The following is a 26,867-nucleotide window of genomic DNA, read 5'->3' on the forward strand; positions in this document are numbered from 1 at the left end:
TTTCATGATTACCGGAATCATTATCACTATTCCATTCATCAGAATACAGTTCTGAACCACTTCTAGAAAGTTCACTACATCCACTATTTTCTAACACATCTCCAATTTCTCATTCTTTCAAACCTATCAAAACTACTTCATGATAAGTAGATGACGGAGTATGAACTCGACACTGAATGATCTCTACCCAGAATATGCTATTAGTTTCATTTACCGTATTGATGATTCTACAGCTCTGAGTTATAATGATTTGATGTTTCCATATAATCAGGCAATGCTATATGTAGTGACAAATATATATTTATGTTATTTTTAAATATATCACAGGACTACCTATTTTCAATCTTCAACTGATACATCATGATTAAGAAGACACTCCGGAGATAAAAATCAATATTTTGGTAATTTTGGCAATTTTTTTTATGACTGAAATTGAAAGAATTGAGTTTCTTCTTTCTTGTCACAAAGTTATTTTGTTGAATCACTTTAATAATGCTTTGTTTGCAAGTCTGCACACAGCTTTGTTAGGTAATGATGTCATTGTTATATTTTCATTCAATCAAATATGCCTGTTCTTTGAAATTACGCATCCATGGGATGGACCAATAGCATCCCCCCTCCCCCTTCTCCCGATATATTTATATAGACTCGAGCTGGAAGGTCTACCATATTTCTGAATGAATTTATGAACCCTGTTACGGACTAATATTTCAGTACTCGACTGTCATTGAGCAACATTTTATGCTTGTATTGGTATTCCTGATGGAACTACAATAGTGTCGACAACTATAAGTTTTGTTATTCTTGTATGTCTAATCCTTTTTGTGGGTTCTGTGGTGGTAGCCAGTCTGTTTACTTTTGTGAAGTATGCGCACAAGTAACGTCTTGTAGTTGCGTATCAAGATACTGTTATTATTGAAAGACAGTGTGCTGTAATAATTGATAGCCTGTATCCAAGGGAATAAACAATATGCATAAACATAAATCAGTCTTAGCTAAGCAACGAATTGCTGAACTTTTGATAGGAAAGAGATGAGGATCAGCTATTACCGATCAGGAGTCTCCATTGAAGAAATCAAGGACAAAAGGTCATGAAATGTTATTGGAATCAGATTGTTCTCATCAGGAAAGTGTCGCATCAACTTCAAGCCATGTATGTCCTGCACCTACAGCCAACAATCATGACATGACAGAAACTACAATCGCCATAACTTCGACTCAGGAAAAGTTGCATTGTCAAAAACAAAATGCAGGTGAATCATTTTCTGTTCTTTGGAGAAGGAGAAGGAGAAGAAGAGAGAAGCTTCCAGAGTTACCAGTATTCATACAGAAGCTGCTAAGAAAAGAAGCAAAGGAAAAACATACGGTTCTGGTGACTTTTAGGTAATTAATCACGAAGAAAACATCACTTGAACTTCACTTTAAATTTCCTGCCAATTGTAATTTTTACATTTAAATTCCATTTTTCTCACATAATATTCAGCCAATTGTAACAAACTTTGTATGGTATATGTATCACAGCTACATTAAGAAACCGGCATATGGAATTTTTGATTGCATAATTTTTCAAATAGTACAGATTTTTAAGTCCAAAATTTTAGAACGTAAAAATTACACAAACTTTAGTAGATATTTCTCCTTATATAAATTATGTACATAAAAATTGATACTTAGTGCTTTTAAAAGAAGTATTGTCTACCTAATTGCAAATTTACATGTTAATTAAATTTCATGAAGAAAATGGAATTAAAAATTTCACAAAGATATTCAAATTTTTTTTTTGAAAAACTATTAATTGTATATGAATGAAATATTTGTGATATCTCTACTTTTATCAATCAATCAATACTGATCTGCATTTAGGGCAGTCGCCCAGGTAGCAGATTACCTATCTGTTGCTTTCCTAGCTTTTTCCTAAATGATTTCAAAGAAATTGGAAATTTATTGAACATCTCCCTTGGTAAGTTATTCCATTCCCTAACTCCCCTTCCTATAAATGAATATTTGCCCCAGTTTGTCCTCTTGAATTCCAACGTTATCTTCATATTGTGATCTTTCCTACTTTTATAAACGCCATTTAAACTTATTCGTCTACTAATGTCATTCCACGCCATCTCTCCGCTGACAGCTTGGAACATACCACTTAGTCGAGCAGCTCTTCTTCTTTCTCTCAGTTCTTCCCAATCCAAACATTGCAACATTTTTGTAACGCTACTCTTTGTCGGAAATCACTCAGAACAAATCGAGCTGCTTTTCTTTGGATTTTTTCCAGTTCTTGAATCAGGTAATCCTGGTGAGGGTCCCATACACTGGAACCATACTCTAGTTGGGGTCTTACCAGAGACTTATATGTACTCGACTTTACATCCTTACTACAACCCCTAAACACCCTCATAACCATGTGCAGAGATCGGTACCCTTTATTTACAATCCCATTTATGTGATTACCCCAATGAAGATCTTTCCTTATATTAACACCTAGATACTTACAATGATCCCCAAAAGGAACTTTCACCCCATCAAGGCAGTAATTAAAAATGAGAGGACTTTTCCTATTTGTGAAACTCACAACCTGACTTTTAACCCCGTTTATCAACATACCATTGCCTGCTGTCCATCTCACAACATTTTCGAGGTCACGTTGCAGTTGCTCACAATCTTGTAACTTATTTATCACTCTATAGAGAATAACATCATCCGCAAAAAGCCTTACCTCCGATTCCACTCCTTTACTCATATCATTTATATATATAAGAAAACATAAAGTTCCGATAACACTGCCCTGAGGAACTCCCCTCTCAACTATTACAGGGTCAGATAAAGCTTCACCCACTCTAACTCTCTGAGATCTATTTTCTAGAAATATAGCAACCCATTCAGTCACTCTTTTGTCTAGTCCAATTGCACTCATTTTTGCCAGTAGTCGCCCATGATCTACCCTATTAAATGCTTTAGACAAGTCAATTGCGATACAGACCATTTGACCTCCAGAATCCAAGATATCTGCTATATCTTGCTGGAATCCTACAAGTTGAGCTTCAGTGGAATAACCTTTCCTAAAACCGAATTGCCTTCTATCAAACCAGTTATTAATTTCACAAACATGTCTAATATAATAAAAAAGAATGCCTTCCTAAAGCTTACATACAATGCATGTCAAACTTACTGGCCTGTAATTTTCAGCTTTATGTCTATCACCCTTTCCTTTATACACAGGGGCTACTATAGCAACTCTCCATTCATCTGGTATAGCTCCTCCGACCAAACAGTAATCAAATAAGTACTTCAGATATGGTACTATATCCCAACCCATTGTCTTTAGTATATCCCCAGTAATCTGATCAATTCCAGCCGCTTTTCTAGTTTTCAACTTTTGTATCTTATTGTAAATGTAATTGTTATCATATGTAAATTTTATTACTTCTTTGGCCTTAGTCTCCTCTATCTCGACATTATCCTTGTAACCAACAATCTTTACATACTGCTGACTGAATACTTCTGCCTTTTGAAGATCCTCACATACACACTTCCCTTGTTCATTAATTATTCCTGGAATGTCCTTCTTGGAACCTGTTTCTGCCTTAAAATACCTATACATACCCTTCCATTTTTCACTAAACTTTGCATGACTGCCAATTATTCTTGCCATCATGTTATCCTTAGCTGCCTTCTTTGCTAGATTCAATTTTCTAGTAAGTTCCTTCAATTTCTCCTTACTTCCACAGCCATTTCTAACTCTATTTCTTTCCAGTCTGCACCTCCTTCTTAGTCTCTTTATTTCTCTATTATAATAAGGTGGGTCTTAACCATTCCTTATCACCCTTAAAGGTACAAACCTGTCTTTGCATTCCTCAACAATTTCTTTAAACCCATCCCAGAGTCTGTTTACATTTTTATTTACCGTTTTCCACCGATCATAGTTACTTTTTAGAAACTGCCTCATGCCGCTTTATCAGCCATATGGTACTGCCTAACAGTCCTACTTTTAAGACCTTCCTTTCTATCACATTTATTTTTAAGTACCACAAAAACAGCTTAATGATCACTAATATCATCTATTACTTCAGTTTCCCTATAGAGCTCATCTGGTTTTATCAGCACGACATCCAGGATATTTTTCCCTCTGGTTGGTTCCATCACTTTCTGAATCAGCTGTCCTTCCCATATTAACTTATTTGCCATTTGTTGGTCATGCTTCCTGTCGTTCGCATTTCCTTCCCAATTTACATCTGGCAAATTCAGATCTCCCGCTACAATCACATTTCTTTCCACGTCGTTTCCCACATAGCTGACTATCCTATCAAATAATTCCGAATCCGCATCAGTGCTACCCTTTCCCGATCTGTACACTCCAAATATATCAAGTTGCCTATTATCTTCAGAAATGAGCCTTACACCTAGAATTTCATGTGTCTCATCTTTAACTTTTTCGTAGCTTACAAATTCTTCTTTCACCAGAATGAACACTCCCCCTCCCACCATTCCTATCCTATCTCTACGATACACACTCCAGTGCTGTGAGAAAATTTCTGCATCCATTATATCATTTCTCAGCCATGATTCAACTCCTATTACAATATCTGGTAAATATATATCTATTAAATTACTTAATTCTATTCCTTTCTTTACAATACTTCTACAGTTCAACACTAACAATTTTATGTCATCCCTACTTGATTTCCAGTTCCCTGTTCCCTTATCAACGCTCCCTAGGCCATCCCGTTTCCCTGAATGTACCTCCCTATTACCCTTCCAAACAAATTTCCTAACTTATACGTACCACTGCGGTTTAAATGAAGGCCATCCGAGCGCAGATCCCTATCTCCTACCCACCCATTAGGATCTAGAAATTTCACTCCCAGTTTCCCACATACCCACTCCATAGTCTCATTTAAATCCCCAATCACCCTCCAGTCAGTATCCCTTCTACACAGTATTCCACTAATAACAATCTCCGCTTTCTTAAACTTCACCTGTGCTGCATTTACCAGATCCCACACATCTCCAACTATGTTGGTACTTATATCAGCTTGCCTTACGTTGTTGGTACCAACATGAAACACTACAACCTTCTCCTTCCCCCCCTCCCTCTCTTCTACTTTCCTCAACATCTGCCTCAACCTAATTCCTGGATAACATTCTACCCTGGTTCCCTTTCCTCCACACACTTTCCCCACGTGTCTAACGATGGAATCCCCCATGACCAGAGCCTCAACCCTACCCACCTCATTTGATCCCCTCCCCTCCTGGTCAGCCCTATCTTTCCTGATAGCTGCAGAAGCTACTTCCTCCTCCCTTTTCTCCTTCCCATGATCCTGTTCCACCTGTCTTTTCCTATCCTCTACTCTACATTTCCCTTTCCTACCTTTTCCCTTCCTCTTACTTCCACGCATCTCAGCAACAGTTCCCTGTCCCTCATCTTCCCTCTGTTGTTCTACCTGGAGTGACTCATACCGATTTCGCACAGACACCTGTCCTGAATTCTGATCCTGAATAGAGCCCTTAGCCTGCAATCTCCTTCCCCTTAGAACATTAGACCACCTGTCTTCTACAACTCCTCCCTTTCCTTCCCCTCCCTCTTGTACACCTACTGTAACCTGTACATTGTTTGAGGGAGTCCGATCTTCCTTCCTGTCTTCTGTGAGAATCCTAATTATCTCTCTCAAACTTTCCAACTCCTCCCTCATACCCCTCAATGCCTCACCACACTCACAGTAAGTACACTCGCGCTCCTTAGCCATTCTTTACGGGGGGAAAAAATTAAATGAAAAATTAATAAGTTATTTTTATTTGCCAAAAATAAATGAACGGAGGGATATATTGTCTGGGATAGTACACAACAATAAGGTAATTAATATACGACTACACTACAATACTACTTAGTCGTGCTCTATTTTTTTATCCTACAACCCCTAACAGTGACATTCCCACAAAGTTTCATGATAATCCATGCATTAAGTAAAACTATCTTTTTATCTCTGGAGTGTTGCCTTAATAACTAAAATAGTTTCAGTTATTATTAAAATGTCACTCTTCTTGTCTTTAAAAGTTTACAAACTACCAGTAATTCTCCTGTTACAAATCAATGTCCTGGTAAAATGGGTTATTCAAACTGTTTACAGCAGTCAAACACTTGTGAAGTACAATCATGTTGTCTTTATCTCTAGTTGTGAAGTGATGAGTGATGGCCTATTGCTACTTGTTGTTGCTTTTTTAGTAGAGCTGACTAGAAGGGAACATTTCAGAATTTAGCAATCGGTATTCTGTTGTTTATATATAGATGTGAACAGCAGAATAACAATCTTGTCTATTGCATAAAATATAATGGATGTATGATGTTCCTTCAAGTCCTTGTGGGCCTGCTTCCTGTGGCCTTGCTGGTGATGCACTCAGCAGAATTAGTTTGTAAAATTTATAACACAAGAAGAGTAATATTTTAATAATAAGTAAATGTTCTTTTTGTTATTAATAGTATGATGTTTCAGCTGAAGATGATCTACACAGATCAAAACTAGTCCTGTGATGTATTTTTAAAAACATAAGCACAGTATGTACTGTATATCTCTCACTGCATTGATTAGCTGGAAACATCAAATTGAGAATTCTAACCAGAAGACTATGTCTGCTTGTGAAATACACATAGGAAAGACTGTCATTAAGCTTCTGGGGACTTTCTGAGTCATGGGAATGCAGTACGGTTTTAAGAACCCTTCAGTATTTCTGTCAACACACTTCTAATGACTGTATGTGTGATAAGCACTTCGGAGCATTCCACACAGCATGTGAGTCATAAAACTCAAGTGCTCTGGAGCATTAGAAGCAGCAAAGGTTTAAACTTGAAGTCACACCAAGAAGGAAAAGAAACAGTCATTATTTTTCACTATGCTCAATTTCCCTTACCTTCTTCAGGACATTCCTCCTGACTGAAAGGTGCCACTGAAGGATTGATTACAGCAACCATTTCTGTAGTTGAGACGTTACTCATATCGGTCAGCTTCTCACATTTGCAGATCCCAGATGGCTCACATGTACATACTCCTGCTGCAGACATGATCCCTTGTGATGAATTTGATCCCTTCATTCCAGTTCCACTCACTAGGAACAAGAAAAGTGAATCTTCCAACACTCTTATTTCCTAAGGATGTCTCACAAAAAAATGTTTCAGACAAATGAGCAAACAATTGTATTTCTGTATCCATGACATCAGGGATGTATTCAGTGAGGGATCTGGGGTAGGGTGACTAGATTTTCAAAACTGAAAAATAGGACTTTTCAAGATTTTCTTGACTAAAAGAAGGGACAAAACAGGACATGTGTGATTAAAATTGAGTAGTTATTCCCCAGTTGAAACAGAGAACTGAAATGCATTATCAACTTTTGACTTTTTTAAAAAGATTTTAACAGTGTTTCAGAAATTATTTCTTCCAAATACATCACTCAGATGTAGTACAAACTATGAACATTGATATATTTTCTGTATGACATGACAACATGCAGAAATACTGTGGACTTGATCACAGAACTGAGAATTGCTCTACCGTTTATGATTGCCATCATTCACATAATTTTCGGAAGAAACTATTTCCTCCAATGTTTTTGATCTGTCAATGTGACATTTGTACCACTTGTTCTTCATAAATTCTTTATATATATTGTATGTTTATGTTAAATTTTTAAAATTTTGAATTCATAATTGTTCACAAATGTTTTATATATTATACTGTACCTATTGTGTTTATTTTACTACATTCAACTTTTAGACTGAGAGGTTTTCAACCTTGCCACAACCTCGTATTGTTTTAGATTCATCATGTGTCACTTGGTTTTTATATATTCTTTCTCATTGGTTTTAATGATACTCTTACAACACCAGTTCATGTAGCTTTTTGATATTTTTTTCACTGAAGATAGCTCAAAATGAGCCGAAAGATGTTCGATTGAAAATCAATCCATCAGAAGATGGATACATGAGAAGGACGTAAGAAAAACTTTTCTTTTGTAAAAGGCTGACACTCTACCACTGATCCTACCAGTGAATTGTATGGACAGTAGATAATCTTCCTGTACTGAACTATTCCTAATTTTTTTTCTTTTCTTGCTATTTGCTTTACATTGGATCAACACAGATAGGTCTTATGGCGATGATGGGATAGGAAAGGCCTAGAAATGGGAAGGAAGCAGCCATGGCCTTAATTAAGGTACAGGCCCAGCATTTGCCTGGTGTGAAAATGGGAAACCACAGAAAACCATCTTCAGGGCTGCTGACAGTGGGGTTCGAACCCACTATCTCCCGGATGCGAGCTCACAGCTGCGTGCTCCTAACTGCATGGCCAACTCGCCCAGTTCCTAATCTTTTACAACTGGTATTTGTCTTCATCTAGCTTTCTTCTTGTCCTACATTTCTCCCCATCAAGATTGAAGATCATGAAGATGGCCCCTCAGTCAGTGTTGATGTCCACCCTCCTGGCAATGCTGCGAAGCAGAAATTAACTTGCGGACTGAGAAGAAATGAGTAAAGAGGAACTGAGATTAACCTTTTGATCAGTGGGTTTTTGGTGACACTTACAGACCACCAGGAGTGAGTTTTTTCTTGAAAATTCTGTATTGTTGATTTTAAGTTATTTTGATTCTAACTTTTCTCTATTAATAAAATTACATAATTTACACTTATGGTACATAACTGATACCTTCAATTTAATTGAATTCAGTGGCGTAGATAATGTTTTCTCAAAATAATGAAAAGAATAATAAAATTGGCAAAAACATAATTACTCGCTGTAGGTGATGACTTTTGTAGCCTTTACAACACACTGACTTGACAGTTTCACCCATAAAAATGTCTTTAGGGTATGGTACTCTTCAAAACAGGGGTGTACACACAGGGGTCTATCACACTCAATACACATCCACTTAGTGTCTGTTCTTTTGGGTGGTCTCTTCTTTGTGTGCTGACACACAAAACCGCCGTTGTGGTTTCTACTTTGATTGCATTGGGGGTACTGGTTAAGGGAAATGACATCCAGAAAGTCTCAAGCAGTCTCCTCCTGAAGGTGGTCAACCTCCTTTTGTTGGTTTCCTCTCCACTGCAAATTCCTCTAGTAGCTGATCTATAAGGCAGAGTAGCTGTGGATTTTTTCTAGTCTTCACCTTGTAAATAATGTAAGAGTTCAGCACTGAAAAGTCTATCAGGTAAAAAAACAACTTCACATACCATTTCAGTGTTTTCCTGACATTTGCTCAAGGGTTTCTTTTTATTCTGCCCTGTGGCGTGATCTGTTTTACCTGTTTTTACCATTATGTTCTCGTGTATGCTAGTTAGCATGGTAACATCCCTTTTGTCATGCCATCTTTGTGCCAGCATGTCACTGGCGCCATGAAATACATTCTCCCCTTTGAATTTTCTTCGGGAAGTCTGGCATGCCTTTTCTGTTTTTTTTCTGACTATGCCACAAGCTCCAGTATTTTCCTTGTGTAAGTACTCAAATAGATCTGGGCTTGTGTACCAGTTGTCAACATACAGGTTGTGACCTTTGCCAATGTAAGGTGCTGTCAGAGTTTTGACAACTGACCCGGACACTCCGAGATTTTCATCGTGTTCAATTTCTGTATATTTCCCAGTGTAAACAATAAAATCAAGGATAAACCCAGTTTCACAGTTGCAAAGTATGAACACCTTTATACCAAACCTATGTCGCTTTGATGGAATGTATTGCTTCCATTTTAGGTGACCTTTCCAAGCAACAAGACTCTCATCAATACAGATATTTTGGAAAGGATAGAGTGTAGATTGGAATTTCTTTCTGAAATACTTTATTATAGGCCTAATTTTGTAAAGTCTGTCACCTGAGTGTTGTAGATTGTTGTCTGAAAAGTGAAGCAGTCTTAGAATGAGGGGAAAAATTGTCGAGAGAGATCACTTTACCAAACATCGGAGTTTCAATCAATTTATTTGTTGACCAATAGTCTTTCATCCTGTTTTTCTTCACATGGCCCATCAACAAAACAGTTGCCAGGAAAACATAAAGATTCCCCATGGTTATGCCTCACCACTTATGTAATTTTGACTTTTCCTTTACGTCCGTATTTTCCGTAACAAATAAGTAGTACTTGTTCATTTCTGACACTATGAAGTTCATAATATTAACGATCAGCAACTTCTTTGAAAATCGACACTTCAAGTCTTGACTCATTGTCATTATCATTCACATGAAGATTATCACTAACACCTGAATTTGAAGCATCAAAATGAGCAGAAAGTGTAGGAAGAAACCTATGTATAGAACTCCACTTTATTTCTTCGGTTTGAACAGCTGACAACTTAGCCTTCTTTGCGACAGCGGGTTGCACTTCGTCCTCAGTTTCCGTTTTGTCGTCTCCCGAGGAATTACCAATTTCACTCTCATTGGACACAGTATAATCACTATCATCAGCACAAATATCAATTTCATCATCAGATTCCTCGTTAGTCAAAATATTACTTATATCTTGTGGAGCAAGCCCACATCCTCGACTTGATCCCGCCATTACCACGTGTATTTATTTACTATCAGAGAGTGTTCATTTCTACAGAAACCAGAGATGAGGGAAAAGAAAAATTATGTGTACTGTCAAGGAATGGACGTACAATGCATTCACAGGAAACAACAATAGAAAACAGTTCTCAGGTGTTGTCGTAATTCGTAGCAAAATCTCGTAAGAAGTTAGGTTACGTGACTACAAATGCTGGGACACAGAACATGTGAGATGTAACAAAACATGGAATAAAATTCGCTGAACATGTCAAAATCCCCAAAATTGTTCTAGAAACCCGCCAGTACTATGTCAGGAAACAATTTTAAACATTCAACATGAAACATTACTATTCAGGTGCAAACTTCGAGAACGTAAATATATGGCAGTACTCCCGTGGGCCACGCACAACACTGCCGTAAATAGACAGCAGTACTGCTCAATGGGTTAATGAGGAGATGTGGAGATTGTTATTGTCCTTTTGTATTTGAATATTTATCCTTGTCTTCTCTCTCTGTTGCTTCCTTTCCCCAAACTGACCTATTATTGTGTTAATCCTATTGATGTATGCATTTCCTTTCATGTTCCTTTCTACAGTGAGCTTCTCTCATCGGTCGGCAGGCAGGCGCGTTCAGCTTATCTGCCTCCCGTCGACTCATTGCTTCCAGTTACACAGCGCAGTAACAGCACGGGAATGCCCGTACTTCGCAGTTCAGGTCCATGCTTAGAACGTGCATTAAGTGTTGATCTGTTGCTCCAACTCTTTGTGAGTTGTGAAGTGTTACTTTGGGATATAATTCTCATAATGCCTCCACATGTGTACACAGTAGAGGAAAGGGTATTTATGTATGATAAATATGTGAAAACGGAGTCTTATAGGGAAGTCATTAGGCGATTTGTAACACAGTTTCCAGGTGTACGCCCTCTACCGTGCGGAAACTCATAAACAAATTGAGAAGAACGGGTTCTTTACTCTATAAGAAGCAAAGTGTTAAAAACATGTACTTAACAAGGAAAAGTCAATGAAATCGCAGAAAGATTAGAACATACGCCTACAAAATCCTTAAGACAACTTGGACTACAAACCAGGGTTTCGAAGAGCTCAGCATGGCGGGCTACAAAAATATTAAAATTGAAACCATACAAGGTAACTGCAGTACACAAACTGCATCTATATGATCATGATAAGCGGGTATGTTTCTGTAATTGGATGTTGTGAAAGGTTCATGATGAAATGATTGATCAACACTTAATATTTTTCTCTGATGAAGCATGGTTCCATTTACACAGGTATGTTTCTACGCAGTATGGAATACAGAAATCCCCCATCGCATATATGAATTTCCTGTACATGATGAACGAGCCGGAGTATGGTGCGCAGTGAATGGATACAGAATTATAGGACCTATCTTTTTGGGGGGCACAATTAATGCACAAAGATACAGGGATAATATACTCAAACCATTTTTTGATGAATTGACTGATACTGACTGTCGAAATGCATATTTTCAGGAAGACTTTGCCACCATGCATACAGCTAATGACACATTAAACTTAATTGAGGAAGTTTAAGACAGTGTTATTAGTAAGGACTTATGACCATCATGGCCCCCGGATTTAACTGTTTGTGACTTTTATTTAAGGGGGAGCTTAAATTTAAAGTGTATGCAAGAAACCCTCACATGCTGGATGAACTGAAAGAGCATATCTGGAGAGAAATTGCCTCAATTACGAAAGATAAACTTACGCTTGTGAATCGGAATTTCGTAGGAAGATGCCAGAAATGTGTGGATGCAGGAGGAGAACATTTCCAGCATCTCCTGTCATAAGGTATGGGCTTATTTTCTTAATTTTTAATGTTATCTCGTATCATGCATGGATAAAGTGAGCAAAGTACTGTCCTTATTGCTATGCCACAGAGCGGGAAGTGATGAGTCAACGGGAGCGAGATAAGCTGGGTGCACCTGCCGGCCAACCAATGACAGAAACTTACTGTATATATGACTGTTTTTCACTGGTGTGTTCCTCTCCACTACTCCTTACACAAAAGTGTAATTCATATATCATTGACTCACACTTATCTGTAGGAATGCAGTCCTGGGGACAGAGAGCCAGGTTCATTTGCTCCAAAGAATCACACATGCCATCAGGGCAGGTTGAGATATCAGGAGTACAAGTAGCATATTCCATTGTCATTTCCTCGTTAACGTTCTTCTGACCTCGCCATGCACACCCGCCTTTACTCATGAATTCCATCTTGTCTCTGTAAACATAAATTACTACACAGATTTATTTAAAACGATTTCCACTCATTTGAAATTTTAAAAATACCTCCTACTAAGTACACAAATAAGAATCTTTCCACATTTCTCATTAAACACAGTATTGACAGTACCCAGGTAGTTACTCGGAATTTAACCCTCAACTGATGTGGTACACTTGGGTAGTATAAATGGTGTGATATGGGTCAAAATAACCCTCATAATGTTTAGCATTTTTTTTATTTCTAATGTAAGAGTAAAATGACAGCATAAATGATTCTTCTTTATTTTTTTTATTTTTTTTTGCTATTTGATTTACGTCGCACCGACACAGATAGGTCTTACGGCAATGATAAATGATTCTAACACATCTTTTATTCATAATTATCAGTGATAAATATTTCTATGGCTAAATGTTTAGCATGCTGTCCTTTGGTCCAAAGGGTCCCAGGTTTGATTCCCAGCCGGGTCAGGGATTTTAACTTTCATTGGTTAATTGCTCTGGCTCGAGGCTGGGATATTTGGGCCATCTTTGTCATTAGACTTCACCTTAGGTAAGGGCCCATTCTCACCAACATACAGGTCTGTCAACTTAAAAGACTCACTTAATATCCCTAAGACATGCACAAAATTTATGAGGACTATTTTTTTCCAAGGTCTGATCGGTCGCGAAGTTAAAACCCACAGTGAGAATCTGATGAGGCGTTGCTCAGTATCTCTAGTATGCTCGTCAAACACATCACACCACACTTGTCAGTTCTGAGTGTGCAGTGAGCACATAAACATGCTTAGAACAATAGATTCTCCCACCAAGTGTGAAGTGTGTGCTGTCATTCAATTTCTTCATGCTGAGGAGTGCAACGCAGTCAAAATTCTTCAATGAATGAGTAATGTGTATGGTGAAACTTTCATGAGTGACAGCAAAGTGCGGCAATAGTGCAGGAACCTTGAAGCTGGATATACAGACGTTCATGATGCAGACGGTCAGGGAAGGAAGTAAGTGTCAACTGATGATCTTATTCAGCAAGTGGATCAGGCGATTTGAGAAAATCGTTGATTCACAATTTCTGTGTTGCATGATTCATTTCCTGAAATTTCAAGGTCAGCTCTTTATGCTATCGCAAGTGAGAGACTTCAGTACCGCAAACTCTGTTTAGATGGGTTGTCAAGATGATGTCCAACCATCACAAAACACAGCGAATGGGTGCTGCCTTAATGTTTCTTCAGTGCTACCATACTGAAGGAGAAGATTTTTTGAACAAAGTTGTCTCAGAGAACAAGACTTGGGTCCTTTTCGAAAATGAAGAAACAAAAGAGCAATTCAAACAGTGGATGCATTCTCATTCCCCGAGTAAACCGAAGAAGTTCAAGTGAACCTGCTCCATAAGAAAGTGTATGGCTACTGTGTTCTGGGACTAGAAAGGAGTTTTCTTGGTGGAATTCATGGAATATGGGTCAACCATCACTGCAGCCTCATACAGCATGACACTTCAGTGTCTACAAAGGACAATTCAGAACAAGGAAATAGAAATGTTGTCATCAGGCATTGTCCTTCTTCATGACAATGCTTGGCTGCACACTGCATCTGCAACAAAAACATTCCTGCCGCATTTTGGTTGGGAAGTGTTTGATCACCCATCATACTGCCCGGACTTAGCTCCCTCTGATTTTCATCTCTTTGCTCACATGAAATGCTGCCTAGGAGGACAGCATTTTGGCACAGACAATGACCTGCAGACCAGCGAAGGGAAGTGGCTGAAATCACAGGTGGCTGCCTTCTATGATGAGGGTACTGGAAAGTTGGTACCACGCCATGACAAATGTCTATGTTGGAGTGGAGACAATGTAGAGAAATTTTTTATTTTCACTGTCGTTTTAATTTTGTAACCGACCAGACCTTGAAAAAAATTGCCCTGGTAATTTTGTTTTTGGCATCATAAAAAGCATGCTGTAGGTGTCTGTAGTAATCAAAATTTAAAATATTGAAAAGAAGTGAATTATAATGAATAGATTTTCCTGTACAACAATACTCGATTGGAGGGCTCAGTGCCAGAGAGGCTAAGCACCATCTGCCAAATTTTTAGTAAATGAAGGATAAAGTCAACAAGGGATTTAAAATTACAGCAGCTTTCAAAATCATTTATTGAAGTATCTGGACAAAGAGAAAAGTATTCCAAAGTTACTCTTATGCTAGTATGCATATCAGTACTACACATTCTACAAATTATACCATCAAAGAAATAAGTATAATATGCCCCCTGACAATCAGCATGTTTCAGGGTGTAAAGACAATGGTGAGATTTTTTTGCTCTTTGGATAATTGCACATACACCAACACAGGAATTAAACTATAATATACCCTCTTCATCCTGATCTCTCTACTGTTGCCAGATTTTTGTAGAATTAATGATGAATGGGAGGGATATACAGTATTTCAACAGCTCCATTAGGTCAGTCCTTTTTTGTAGTCAATATCCTGTGCTCCTGAAGATATAAGAGGCAGGTTGTGCCCCTAAATCTACTTGAGTGACAACTGTTCTTTCAATCAGATTAACGGTCACTGGAACAAGTTCTTGAAAGTTGTAGAAGCTTTTGAACTTAAGTGGACTGTCTTTATGGAGAACAATGTGTCGAATCTGAAACCGCTGCACTTTTTGTCCTGCGACAGATATTTTCCTCTGATTCTGGAGTTGTTTGCAGGAATAGAACATGCTGCTGTCGATGTGAGTGATGTAGAAATGAGATTTCTTCTTTTATTTTTATTTTTTGCTGATGGAATGACAGTCAACCAGTTTTCTGGTGTAAAGATATCAGGCATATCTAGAGGTATTTTCTTCTGTCCGATATGTCCTATCATCATCGCTAACAGTAGATAAGTCGGATACCGATGAGCTTTCATGTAATAACACCACCACCTCATCACTTAGTCATGTACAGCTCGCACATCACAGTCGTCTTCATAGTGCCAGACTTGCTCACTGGTGGTAGCACGTTACAGAAACAGTAAAGTTGTTAGTCATAAGTGGCATAGATAGAATACGATCTTTTCTACTCATTACACTGAAAATGTCAAAATGAGCTGCAATAGCGCTTAGTCACCTCTGGCACTGAGCCACTCAATTGTGGTCACACAGTGCAGTTTCCATTATTTTTTTTACACAATTCGTTTGTCTTCATGTTCATTTTTGATGGGTAGATATAGCACCACCATTTCCTCTTCCCATCTTCCATGTCATACATAATTACTTTCGGTAACAATATTTTCTGGTCACTTCTTCAGTTTCCAGAAGATGTAGTATACTACCTGATTAAAAGTATCCAAACACCCCTATGTAATGTCCGACTCATTGGCTGAACAGTCAGCATACTGGCCTTCGGTTCAGAGGGTCTCGGGTTCGATTCCCGGCCGTGTCGGGGATTTTAACCTTAATTGGTTAATTCCAATGACTCAGGGGCTGGATTTGTGTGGCGTATTCAACATTAGAAATCATCCTAGGTAGGGCCCTCATCTTCACAGACATGCGGGTCGCCTAATAGGCCGTCTACTAGAAAAATACCTGCACCAGGCCTCTCCGGAGGCCATACGCCATTCTCATTACCCCTATGTAATACAGAATTGAACCCTAGATGGCACAAGAGGTGGACCCGGAGAGTATTGTGTTGTCAATAGCAAATCAGTAACAGCAGAATGGGTCAGTCAGGAGAGCTCTGTGACTTCGAACGTGGACTAGTCATTGGATGCCACTTGAGTGATAAAATCCATCAGGGATATTTCAACCCTTCTAAAGCTACCCAGCTGGCCATGTTGACTGTTGGTGATGGGATTGTGAAGTGGGAACATGAAGGAACAACTACAGCCAAACCAAGACCGGGCAGATCTCATTTAATGACGGAGAGGGATCATCGAACACTGCAGAGGCTGGTTGTAAAAAATCACGCGAAGTCACTCATGAGTTTCATAGAGCTACCAGCAGTCCAGCCAGCACAATGACTGAGTCTGGAGTTAAAAGGAATGAGGTACAATGGTCGAGCTGCTGCTCATAAGCCAAACATTTCTGAAGTCAATGCTAAGCGATGCTTGAGGTGGTGTAAAAAGCAATGGCACTGGGCTGTGGATGACTGAAAAGGAGTGATTTGGAGTGATCAATCACACTATACCCTGTGGCAATCCAATGGAAGGGTTTGGGTTTGGTAAACCCCTGGAGAGCGTTACCTGCCATCATGTGTAGTGCCAACAGAGAGGTATGGAGGTGGTGGTGTTATAGTACGAGGGTGTTTTTCGTTTTTAGGGTGAGGTCCCCTTATTGCGCTTAAAAAATCTCAGATGCGGAGGGATATTGACACATTTTAAACCAATGTGTACTGCCTACAGTAGAGGACCAGTTCAGAGACGATGATTCTTTGTATCAACATGACAATGCACCCTGTCATGAAGCTGCATCGGTGAGGTAATGATTTGTGGGCAATAACACTCCTGAAATTGACTGACTTGCCCAGAGTCCTGACCTGGAACACCTTTGGAATGAGTTAGAACGTTGACTTTGCTCCAGACCCCAGTGTCCAAAATCACTACTTTCATTGGTTTCGGTTCTTGAGGAAGAATAGGCTGCCGTTTGTCCACATACATTCAGATACCTCATTGAAGGTGTCCCCAGCAGAGTTAACCCTTAACTATGGACGTGCAGTCAACATGACCGCGGTGGAAAAGTAAACACGTGCCACACCTCTCTTATCTCCCTGCCAGTATATTTGCTTGCAGTACCTTTCTATTTTAAGATGACCTCTCCACTGTATTTATCTTATCTGTCATAAATAACTGTGCAGCTGTGATAAGAAGCTGATGAGTTTCGTAGCGGCCTGGGTGACCGCACGTCCATGGTTTGAAGCAGTCTTCAGTTGATAGTGCTGTGTGTAGCAATGAGTCAGCGTGCAGGTACTTCGGCGAGTGTCCGAACATGTGATGCAAATTACGAAGGAACAATTACCGAGTGGTTTGAAGAAGACATGAGTGATGTGGACGATGGTGGTAGTGAAATAGAGAGTGATCACAATACCGATACTGAGACTGAAGGAGAGGGAGAAGAAGATGAAAGTTCCGCGCTACTGCACGATGATTCACGTTCTAAGTGTTTTTATGGTAGAAATAGGTACAAATGGTCATCTGCGGAACCTCCACAGAATGTGCGTACACCTCGTCACAATATCGTGATTCACCTTCCCGGTTTGCGCCCTTCAGCTCGAGTTTGAAACAGTGTGGATCCTGTTACGGCATGGACACTAATATTTAGTGAAGAAATGGTGAACTTACTAGTGCGATGGACAAATGTGAAACTCAGTGCAATGAGAAGTAATTACCGAAAGTCTACCCGACCAGAATTACAAAATGTTGACGCAGTTGAAATGAAAGCTTTTCTAGGCCTTCTTATTTATTCGGCGGTTTTCAAATCTAACAAAGAGGACATCGCTTCAGTCTTCGCAGCTGACGGTATGGGTCGTGAAATATTTCGTGTTGTGATGTCAGGTACAAGGTTTTCCATTCTCCTGTGCAGCCTGCGTTTTGACAATCCTGAAGACAGAACGCAGCGGAGAGAGACAGATCCTATTGCACCCATATCTGAGCTTCTGAATATGTTGATTCAGAACTCTCAAAGGTGTTACTCCATTGGCACAAATGCAACAGTAGATGAGATGCTAATTGGTTTCAGAGGTCGGTGTAAGTTCAGAATGTATATTCTGAACAAGCCTGAGAAATATGGAGTGAAATTGATGTGCCTAACCGATTCGAAAAATAGTTATTTGTACAATGCATATATTTATGCAGGGAAGGACACTGATGGAATAGGTCTTTCAAGGGAAGACAGAAAATTTTCAAAGCCAACTCAGGCAGTTCTTCATTTATCGGAACCAATACAGGGTACAAATAGAAATATAACAGCTGACAATTGGTTCACCTCAGTGGAGCTTGTTCAGGAGCTGAGGAAAAGGGGACTCACTTATGTTGGGACAGTAAGAAAGAACAAGAAGGAAATTCCAACTAACTTCTTGTCTTCCAAGCAGAGAAAGGTCGGTTCCTCTGTGTATGGCTTCACGAAAAACATAACTCTTCTCTCACACGTTCCGAAAAGAAACAAAGCTGTTTTGTTAGTATCCTCTATGCACCATGGGAAAGCAACTGATGCGGACACGGGGAAGGAAGAGATGATTCAGTTTTATAATTCTACGAAGTCTGGAGTAGATACTTTGGATCAGATGTCAGCCAACTACAGTACTGCACAGGTAGAAGAACAAGAAGGTGGCCGATGGCAGTCTTCTTCCGTATCGTCGATATTGCAGCTGTGAATGCGAATATCTTGCATCAGTCCTATCGTGAGAGCTCTCAAATGACCAGGCAACATTTTCTGAAAGAACTTGCTGCTCAACTCACTAGGCCACACATGATAAGAAGATTATCAAATCCCAGGATCCCAAGAGATATTCGAGGCGCTATCTCTAGAATTTTGAGCATCCCTGCGGAGCGTATCAACATTTCCGAGGAGAAGCTTGTAAAACGGATAACTTGTCGTCTGTGCCCACCAGAAAAGAAGAGAAAAACATATTACGAGTGCTACAGATGTGAAAAACCAGTATGCTTGGAGTGTACAAGGAAGATCTGCTTCGAATGTGTTGAGTGAGAGTAACATTGAGGGCCAAGTTCAGTGCTTGCAATTTCCACCCCAACAAGAGATCAGTCTAATGTGTCGTTAATTTTCAGTGCAGTGGTTATCAAACATCTTTAATACCCAAGTTAGGGTCAATTTTTGTTGATAGTGTAAAGGATATGTGTGTGTTTAAATGGAACAGTGTATTCTGAATAACGAAAATTGCTGCGACTGCAATCTGAAGGTATGAGGGTTATACAAATTAACAAATGGAAAATATTTTTGTGGTTTTGGGTTCAATAAAGTGTAATTATTCAAATAAAAGGAGCTAGCAATTTATCTCATTAACTGTCCCTTCCGTAGTCAAATTAATTTTCATGCGGTCTCAGTGACCTCACGTCCATGTTGATGTCACTGAAAATGTACGTCAATAGTTAAGGGTTAAAGCCATCATAAAGGCGAAGGGTGGACTCACCCCATATTAATGTCCAATAATAGGGGACGTGACGCAGGTAAAGTCTAAGCGCAATTTGAGATAGCCGTCTGGATACTTTTGATCAGGTAGTGTATGTTTTTTAATTTAATTATTTATTTATTCAGGATCAGCAACAGCATAACACTGAATTACAAGGATCTGAGCTATGTACAATAGATATTAATCTAAAATGAAAGATATATAAATATTTACGAAGGACACAAATACAATAAAAACTGTTCAATCCTACATAATACATATTTACATAAACAAACCCCATGGTACTACAGCCCTTGAAGGGCCTTGGCCTACCAAGTGACCGCTGCTCAGCCCGAAGGACTGCAGATTATGAGGTGTCGTGTGGTCGGCACGACAAATTCTTTCGACTGTTATTCTTCGCTTTCTAGACCGGATATTTACATAAACAATGACATTAACAAAGGAAAATACATTTAGAGTAAATACAGGAGAATAAACAGCAAAAGACAAGAAGGAAACTTAAGTTATATGATAAATATTATGACAGAAGGAAGAAAACAATATGAAGATGTCTAGGTCCTTGTTGATAAATAAGGTATTAAACATTGCTGGAATACAACAGAAAAGTACCTTTTGGTGAGAGAAAGCCGGGAGTAAGGAATATGGAATAGGGTTTTCATTCTGGTACTACAGGATGGGTCATGGTGGGGGAATAAGGAAACTAAATCTGGAGACATAAATAGTCCATTAGCTGCTTTGTATAGCAGCTTTAGGTTGGCTACTTTCCTCTGAGCAGAAAGAGTTCTGAGTTTCAGTTTCCCAAGCACTTGGATAGTGCTTAAGTTGCGACAGGCAGGGACCCTGGCTCTGACGATAGCACAAAAAAAAATTATTGTACACGGTCAAGGTGGCTGGGATTTGAAGAAGCAGAAATGGACCAGACTGGAGAGGCACATTGAACAAACGGTAAGACACAGGAAATGTAGAATGCTCTGAGGGCATTTACATCTATGATGTCAGAAAACCTGTAGAGTAAACCAAGGAGTGACAGCATGTGAGGTGATCCTGTTTATGTGCGAGACAAACAACAATTTACTGTTGAAATGCACTGCTAAGTCTTTTTGATTGTCAACAATTGCAATTGGTTGGTTCAGTAGGTGATATTCTTGTAGAACGGGAGATTTACGAAGTGTGAACAAAATGGTGGAGCACTTGGAGGGATGAGGTTTAAGACGCCATGTAGTACACCAACCTGACAGTGAATCAAGTGCACTTTGCAATTGGATTGTATCTGTGTGAGAATTGATCTGTTTGAAGATTTTACAATCATCTGCAAAGAGAAGGATTTCACTGGAATGGTAGGGAACAGTATAGATTAGGTCATCAATAAACAGGGCAAAAAGAAGGGGACCTAGCATACTGCCCTGCGGGACACTAGAGGGGTGGTGGTGGGAGAATTGCATCCATCAAGGACCACGCGCTGTAGTCTTTCACTCAGAAAGCTATTAATGAGAGCTAGGGGTCACCCATGCATGTTAAACTGTTCAGAAAGCATGTGTGCAAGAAGCATGTGATCCATGGTCCTCGTGAAAATCATGGCCATGACAGTTAATCTAAATAACACAATATAAGGAAATGATATGGAAAGAACATAGGACCCCCAGAATTCATAGTTACAGTAATAAAACCAAATCAAGGTATGAAGAGAATAAGATATATATTTGGTGCGGTATGAGTCAAAAGAAAAATAAAACCTCACGCCACAAACAACAATGTGGTGCAGCCATCAACTATAAATTGGCCTTAAGGGAAAGGAAAGAGATAGATAGCTATTGGAAACTGGAGCTCTCTGGTGGGAAAAGTATAAAATATAGAGCAGAAAATCGGTGGACTGCTGCAATCTAACCTGCACTACACTAGCTGAGGTCTAATACAAGAATGGCATCCAGTTGTAGAAACTGAAACCAGAATTAGTATTGCAAGAAGTGTGTTTCCGAGATTAATATTTTTTTGTGCATGTGCAACTATGGCCCCAGATTTGAAACTTATTGGCATGTTGGGAAGCTTTATGTGTTACTGGTGCTGCTTTATGGTGTTGAAGGATAGACAATAAAGGCTTTGTTCTTAATTGATTGCAGGCCTGATATGATCAACAACTGAATCAAATGAAAACAGCCAAGCCTCACAGCAGACTCTGCAAATGAATGGGCCAAAATTTTGTGAAGAAGAAGGACTGCATTGTAGTCTGCACACACATGTTAAGTTATACATATCTGGATGATGTTTCTGGGCTAAATTCTGTTAAACATTTGGTTGCTTGTTCTGAATGCTGTCTTGAATCCAATATTCTAAATTTTTAACTGGTACTTGTATGTGTATGTTCATTGAAATATGATAGTTCCTTTATTGGATCAATATCACTATCATCCATATCTCACTCTGAATCCACCAGTAATATCTGTTCTCTTATTCTCAAGTACCCTATGGGGATCATGCAAAGAAATGTAAAATTAAAGAATTGGACTGGACTTTTATTCACTAATTTTGGATTTTTTATTAATTTAGGTAACTTCTTACTTTACTCTATTTGAGTTCATCCTTTCTACTTGATATATGGCAGAGAAATGCATTTATTTCTGCTTCCCCCATTTGGAGGCTGCCAAGAAGACAAATCTTACATAAAAAGTGGATTGACCAAAACATTGTATAAAGTATGTTTTCTGTAAAGGTTTAGTGAACCATATTATACCTATTACTCAATAAAAAATTATTTCTGACTATTTTTAATGAACATTTCAGCACCACTAACCCAAGGTCCTTAATAAATTGGTTATCCAAATTAAATTTCTAGCAAAAGTTCTGAAGTATTTGAGTAATGGTGCCTCTTGCTCCTATCATCAATCCTCTGTGGAGTCCAGATGATATTTCTCTGCGTAATATGGAATTGCAGGTTCATATATACCACATTTCTCCTTGTTTATATCATATGGTTGGGTAGATGATGCCTCGGTTCTAATTATGGGGTCTATTATGAACCATTACTTGAGCCCAGTGGTATAGCTATTGTGTCAATCCGGCAGCTTGACCCATCCTGAGACAACCAATGTACCTCCTCATAGACTGTGGATTGTTTTTCCCCCTTAGGGCATCAGCAATCATAGATCTTATATGATGATGTGAATTCCATAGTGTGTCATTAAATGGACAAGAACCAAAGATGTGACCAAGTGTTTCAATCTCACTGTGGCAACGCCAACGGTGGTTATTGTCTCAGGACCTGCCAGGTAATGCATGAACTGGAACTACATTTGCTGTCAGTTTGATGGCATTTCTCCATTTCTGGTTAGATAAGGCACACCAGGCATCAAATTCTTTCTCAGGGAGTTGTTGTCGTAGGAGCGAGACCTTGACTGATTCGTATTCAATACAAGGCCAAGATTTTTCAAGCACTTATGGAGGTCTCTGGTATGGTTAATGTGTATATTGTTGGATTGATGGGGAAGGCATGCATTTATATGCTATGGATAAGTTTCCCAAAAACTGTAATGCAATTGACAGATCCTTTACTATGGAAATAGTGGATTGAATTCTGTAGGTTTTCCATGTAAAACAAAATTCAACAAATAAACCTAGACTATCACATTTGGCTGAAATTGAGTTTATTTGTGCTTTTGGCCATTCAGAATTGTTTGTACAAGAATTGTATCTAGCTAATAATTAGGATGTAAACATTATGTGTGTTCTGCTTGGTCTCCTCAGCTGGTGGAATTGCTTATTGTATGGTACCCTTCAAAACAAAGACCAACATCAAAACTTTTACAGAACCACCTGGTTTATTTTCTCAATTTTTTTCCCAATAGTGGCCTTTTCCTTTAGTGAATCAATATTACTGTATCAATATCTGATCTTGAATCCCCCGTTAACACTGTTCTCTTATTCTCAAGAAAGATAAAATTAAGAAAATTACATTGTAACTCAGGCTGATCCTGTTCATACAGGATATAGGTATTTATCATTCACTATACACAACAAGAAGTAATTCCTCACTTAATTCCATTGTAAGTGGTGTTGTTTCCTCCAGTCCCCAGTCCACACAACATGGTACACATCTCCCATGATTTCTGTGATGAACACATCATAGGAGCACTACCACTGTTCTTTGTTCCATTGCAGACTTCAGAAGTGCCATTAGTTATTCTCACAGACAGCATGGCTGATCCAGGAGAGTCCCATGCAATAGTCAACCTGTAAAAACAAATCAAACATACAGAGAGTCATTTAACAACACAGCCAGAAAAAAAGAAAAAGAAAAAAAAATACATGCAATATCCTCAAGGACTGTGTTCAGTGGCACCAGGGTGTAATATGTGCATACTGAGGGGTTGTTCTGTTAGTGATTCATTTGTCATGGATATCGGCAATCAGATAGCGCTCAGGAGGCCTGTCCGTGCACATTCTGTTTTGACTCTGCAGTCAGTAACTATGCTAAGGTTAGAGGTGAACAGTGATTGCGACATTCAGACATTCATTCTAGGGAACAACCATGCCCTGCTGACAAGTATGTGATCTATTGAACAATTGCTGCCATTTGAACAGGGTCGCATTGTGGGCTTGCGGGAAGCTGGATGGACATATCGACGGATTGTTGCACGTGTCAGGCACAATGTGTCGGTGGTGTGTTGCTGCTTTCAGCAGTGTTCTGAGGAACATTCCCACACCTGTAGACCAGGCTCCGGATGGTTACGTAATACAGACGCACATCAAGATCAACGCATTGTGCGAGTAGCGGTGGCTGACAGAACATCATCCAGGAACGAAATTCTGTCACATGTTGCACCTGCTGTGTCACCAAGGACCATCGGGAACCGTCTGCTTGCAACAAAATTATGATCACGTGTGCCTCTGGCCAGGCTACCACTGAAACTACGACACCGGCAAACACAGCTACTCTGGTGTCGTGAAAGAGTTGACTGGAGAGGGGAATGGTGCCCTGTTGACTTCAGTGACAAGAGTAGGTTCTGACCGTATGCAAGTGATGGAAGTACACATGTACAGCATAGACATAGTGAGCGGCCTATTCCAGAGTGCATTCGCCCACAACACCCAGGTCCCACCCCAGGCTTCATGGTGTGGGGGAGGCCATCAGTGACAACTTGTGATCAGAGTTGATGTTTCTGCATTGCACAGGTTATTGTCCCCGTGTTAAAGCCATTTCTTCGACAGGAGGGTGATGTGCTTTTTCAGCAGGACAATGCACTTCAACATAAAGCTGCTGCGACACAATGTGCTCTACATGGTGTACAACAACTGTCCTGCATTGCCACCAGAGGGGTTACACAGTGTATTGATGTGACTGTTTGGGCACCCTTTACTATGACATGTGTTTCATTTGGTCTGAATTTGTAATCATATACTTCTACAATGATGAACTACCTGTCATATTCCTTGTGAATAAAATGACTGTCCCTGAGGAGGATATTGCTTGTGAATAAAATGACTGTCCCTGAGGAGGATATTTCTTAAGAGATTCATTAAAGCTGAGGCCAGGATAAGATTTTACTTTAGTTTTATAATTATTGACTATTACTTCTATAAGTTATACAGTATACATGTGCAGGACACAGAGGTTTAAAGACAGATATGATGCATGGTTAATTACTATAATTAAATAATGTGCCAATGATTGCATAATGTTGAAATTCATTATGATTATGATGGAACTGAATAAGTTTGCATAGTTAATTTTATTTTATTTTTAAACTATGTTGCTTTTGTAAAGAACTTTTTATTTATATTTGCTGAGATGATCTAACAGGCAAATTTTGAACTCTGATAGGGACATTGAGAAATATAAGTCGTAGTTCTTAACTAGTATATTAAAAGCAGAGCACATTCTTACTAACGGAGAATTTTTGTGAATTAATATATTTAATAAGGGATTGTAAAAGTATTTTCGGCTACGTAATTTTGATTTGTTTACGTTAAAATGAATTCTGGTGAGAAAATCACCACAGTCTATACTGCCATTTATGATTTTATGCAGAAACAATTGTTGATATTTTTCTCGATGAGTCTCTAACAATATAAGTTACAGTATACTTTAATTCTTCTAATAATTGACAATAAGAAATTCTCAGCTTATATGCTTATATGCTTTCTTTCAAACTTTTTCAATTTTATTTATATAATATGATTTATAATATGGCATCCAAATAACAGAAGCATACTCTATTTTCAACCTCATGAAAGATTTATAGAGAACACGGAGTGTGTTAATGTTATTTAGTTTCTTTCCATTTTGGATAACAAACCCTAACAGCGTAAATGCTGCATTTACAGTAATTTCAATATGTGACGTGAGTGATAGATTGTAACTCATTGTTACTCCTAAATCATTTACTGAGTCAACACGTCTCAGTTTGTGTCCGTTCATTAAGTAATCATACTGCAATGTAACACGTACCACAGAATAGGTCATCATGAAGCATTTGTTGATATTAAATTTGATTTTATTGATGACACTCCAACTGTAAATATTCTCGATGTCGTCCTAGTTCAAAGAAATAGAGTCAATATTTTGTGATATTTCTTTGTACAATTTAAGATCATCAGCAAACATGAAACATTTGGAATCTATGACTACCTTGGGTAAATCATTTATGAATAGCATAAACAAAAGTGGTCCTAAATTTGAACCCTGAGGCACACCTGAATTAACATTGAATACAAAAGATTTGGTCTGTCGATATGTCATAAACTGACTCCTGTTATGCAGATATGAAGATATAAGGTTTAATATAGGAGTGGTAAGTCCAAAACTGGAAAGCTTTCTGAGAAGTACACTGTGGTCAATCTTATCAAACGCTCTTTTGCGAAGATTACATCTACTGATTTATGATTGTTCAAAACACTGGTCACATCTTCTACAAGATTTGATAGGTTAGTGAGAGTTGACCTCCCAGGGTAGAATTAATGTTGATAGGGTGAAATATAACTCTTCAACAT

General features: G+C 38.8%; 1 protein-coding gene across 1 annotated transcript in view; it reads right to left on the reverse strand.

Annotated features, from left to right (window-relative positions):
* Positions 1-26,867, reverse strand: part of LOC136873825 (uncharacterized) — a 63,217-nt gene that overhangs the window by 15,995 nt on the left and 20,355 nt on the right. Inside the window, exons 3-5 of the mRNA XM_067147088.2 lie at positions 23,910-24,107; positions 12,585-12,772; positions 6,901-7,095 (exon numbers count right to left, since the gene is read on the reverse strand). Of these exons, the coding sequence (XP_067003189.2) occupies positions 6,901-7,095; positions 12,585-12,772; positions 23,910-24,107 (581 nt within the window). The remainder of the gene's footprint in view (positions 1-6,900; positions 7,096-12,584; positions 12,773-23,909; positions 24,108-26,867) is intronic.

The sequence above is a fragment of the Anabrus simplex genome, chromosome 1, assembly GCF_040414725.1.
Source record: "Anabrus simplex isolate iqAnaSimp1 chromosome 1, ASM4041472v1, whole genome shotgun sequence".
Lineage (NCBI taxonomy): Eukaryota > Metazoa > Arthropoda > Insecta > Orthoptera > Tettigoniidae > Anabrus > Anabrus simplex.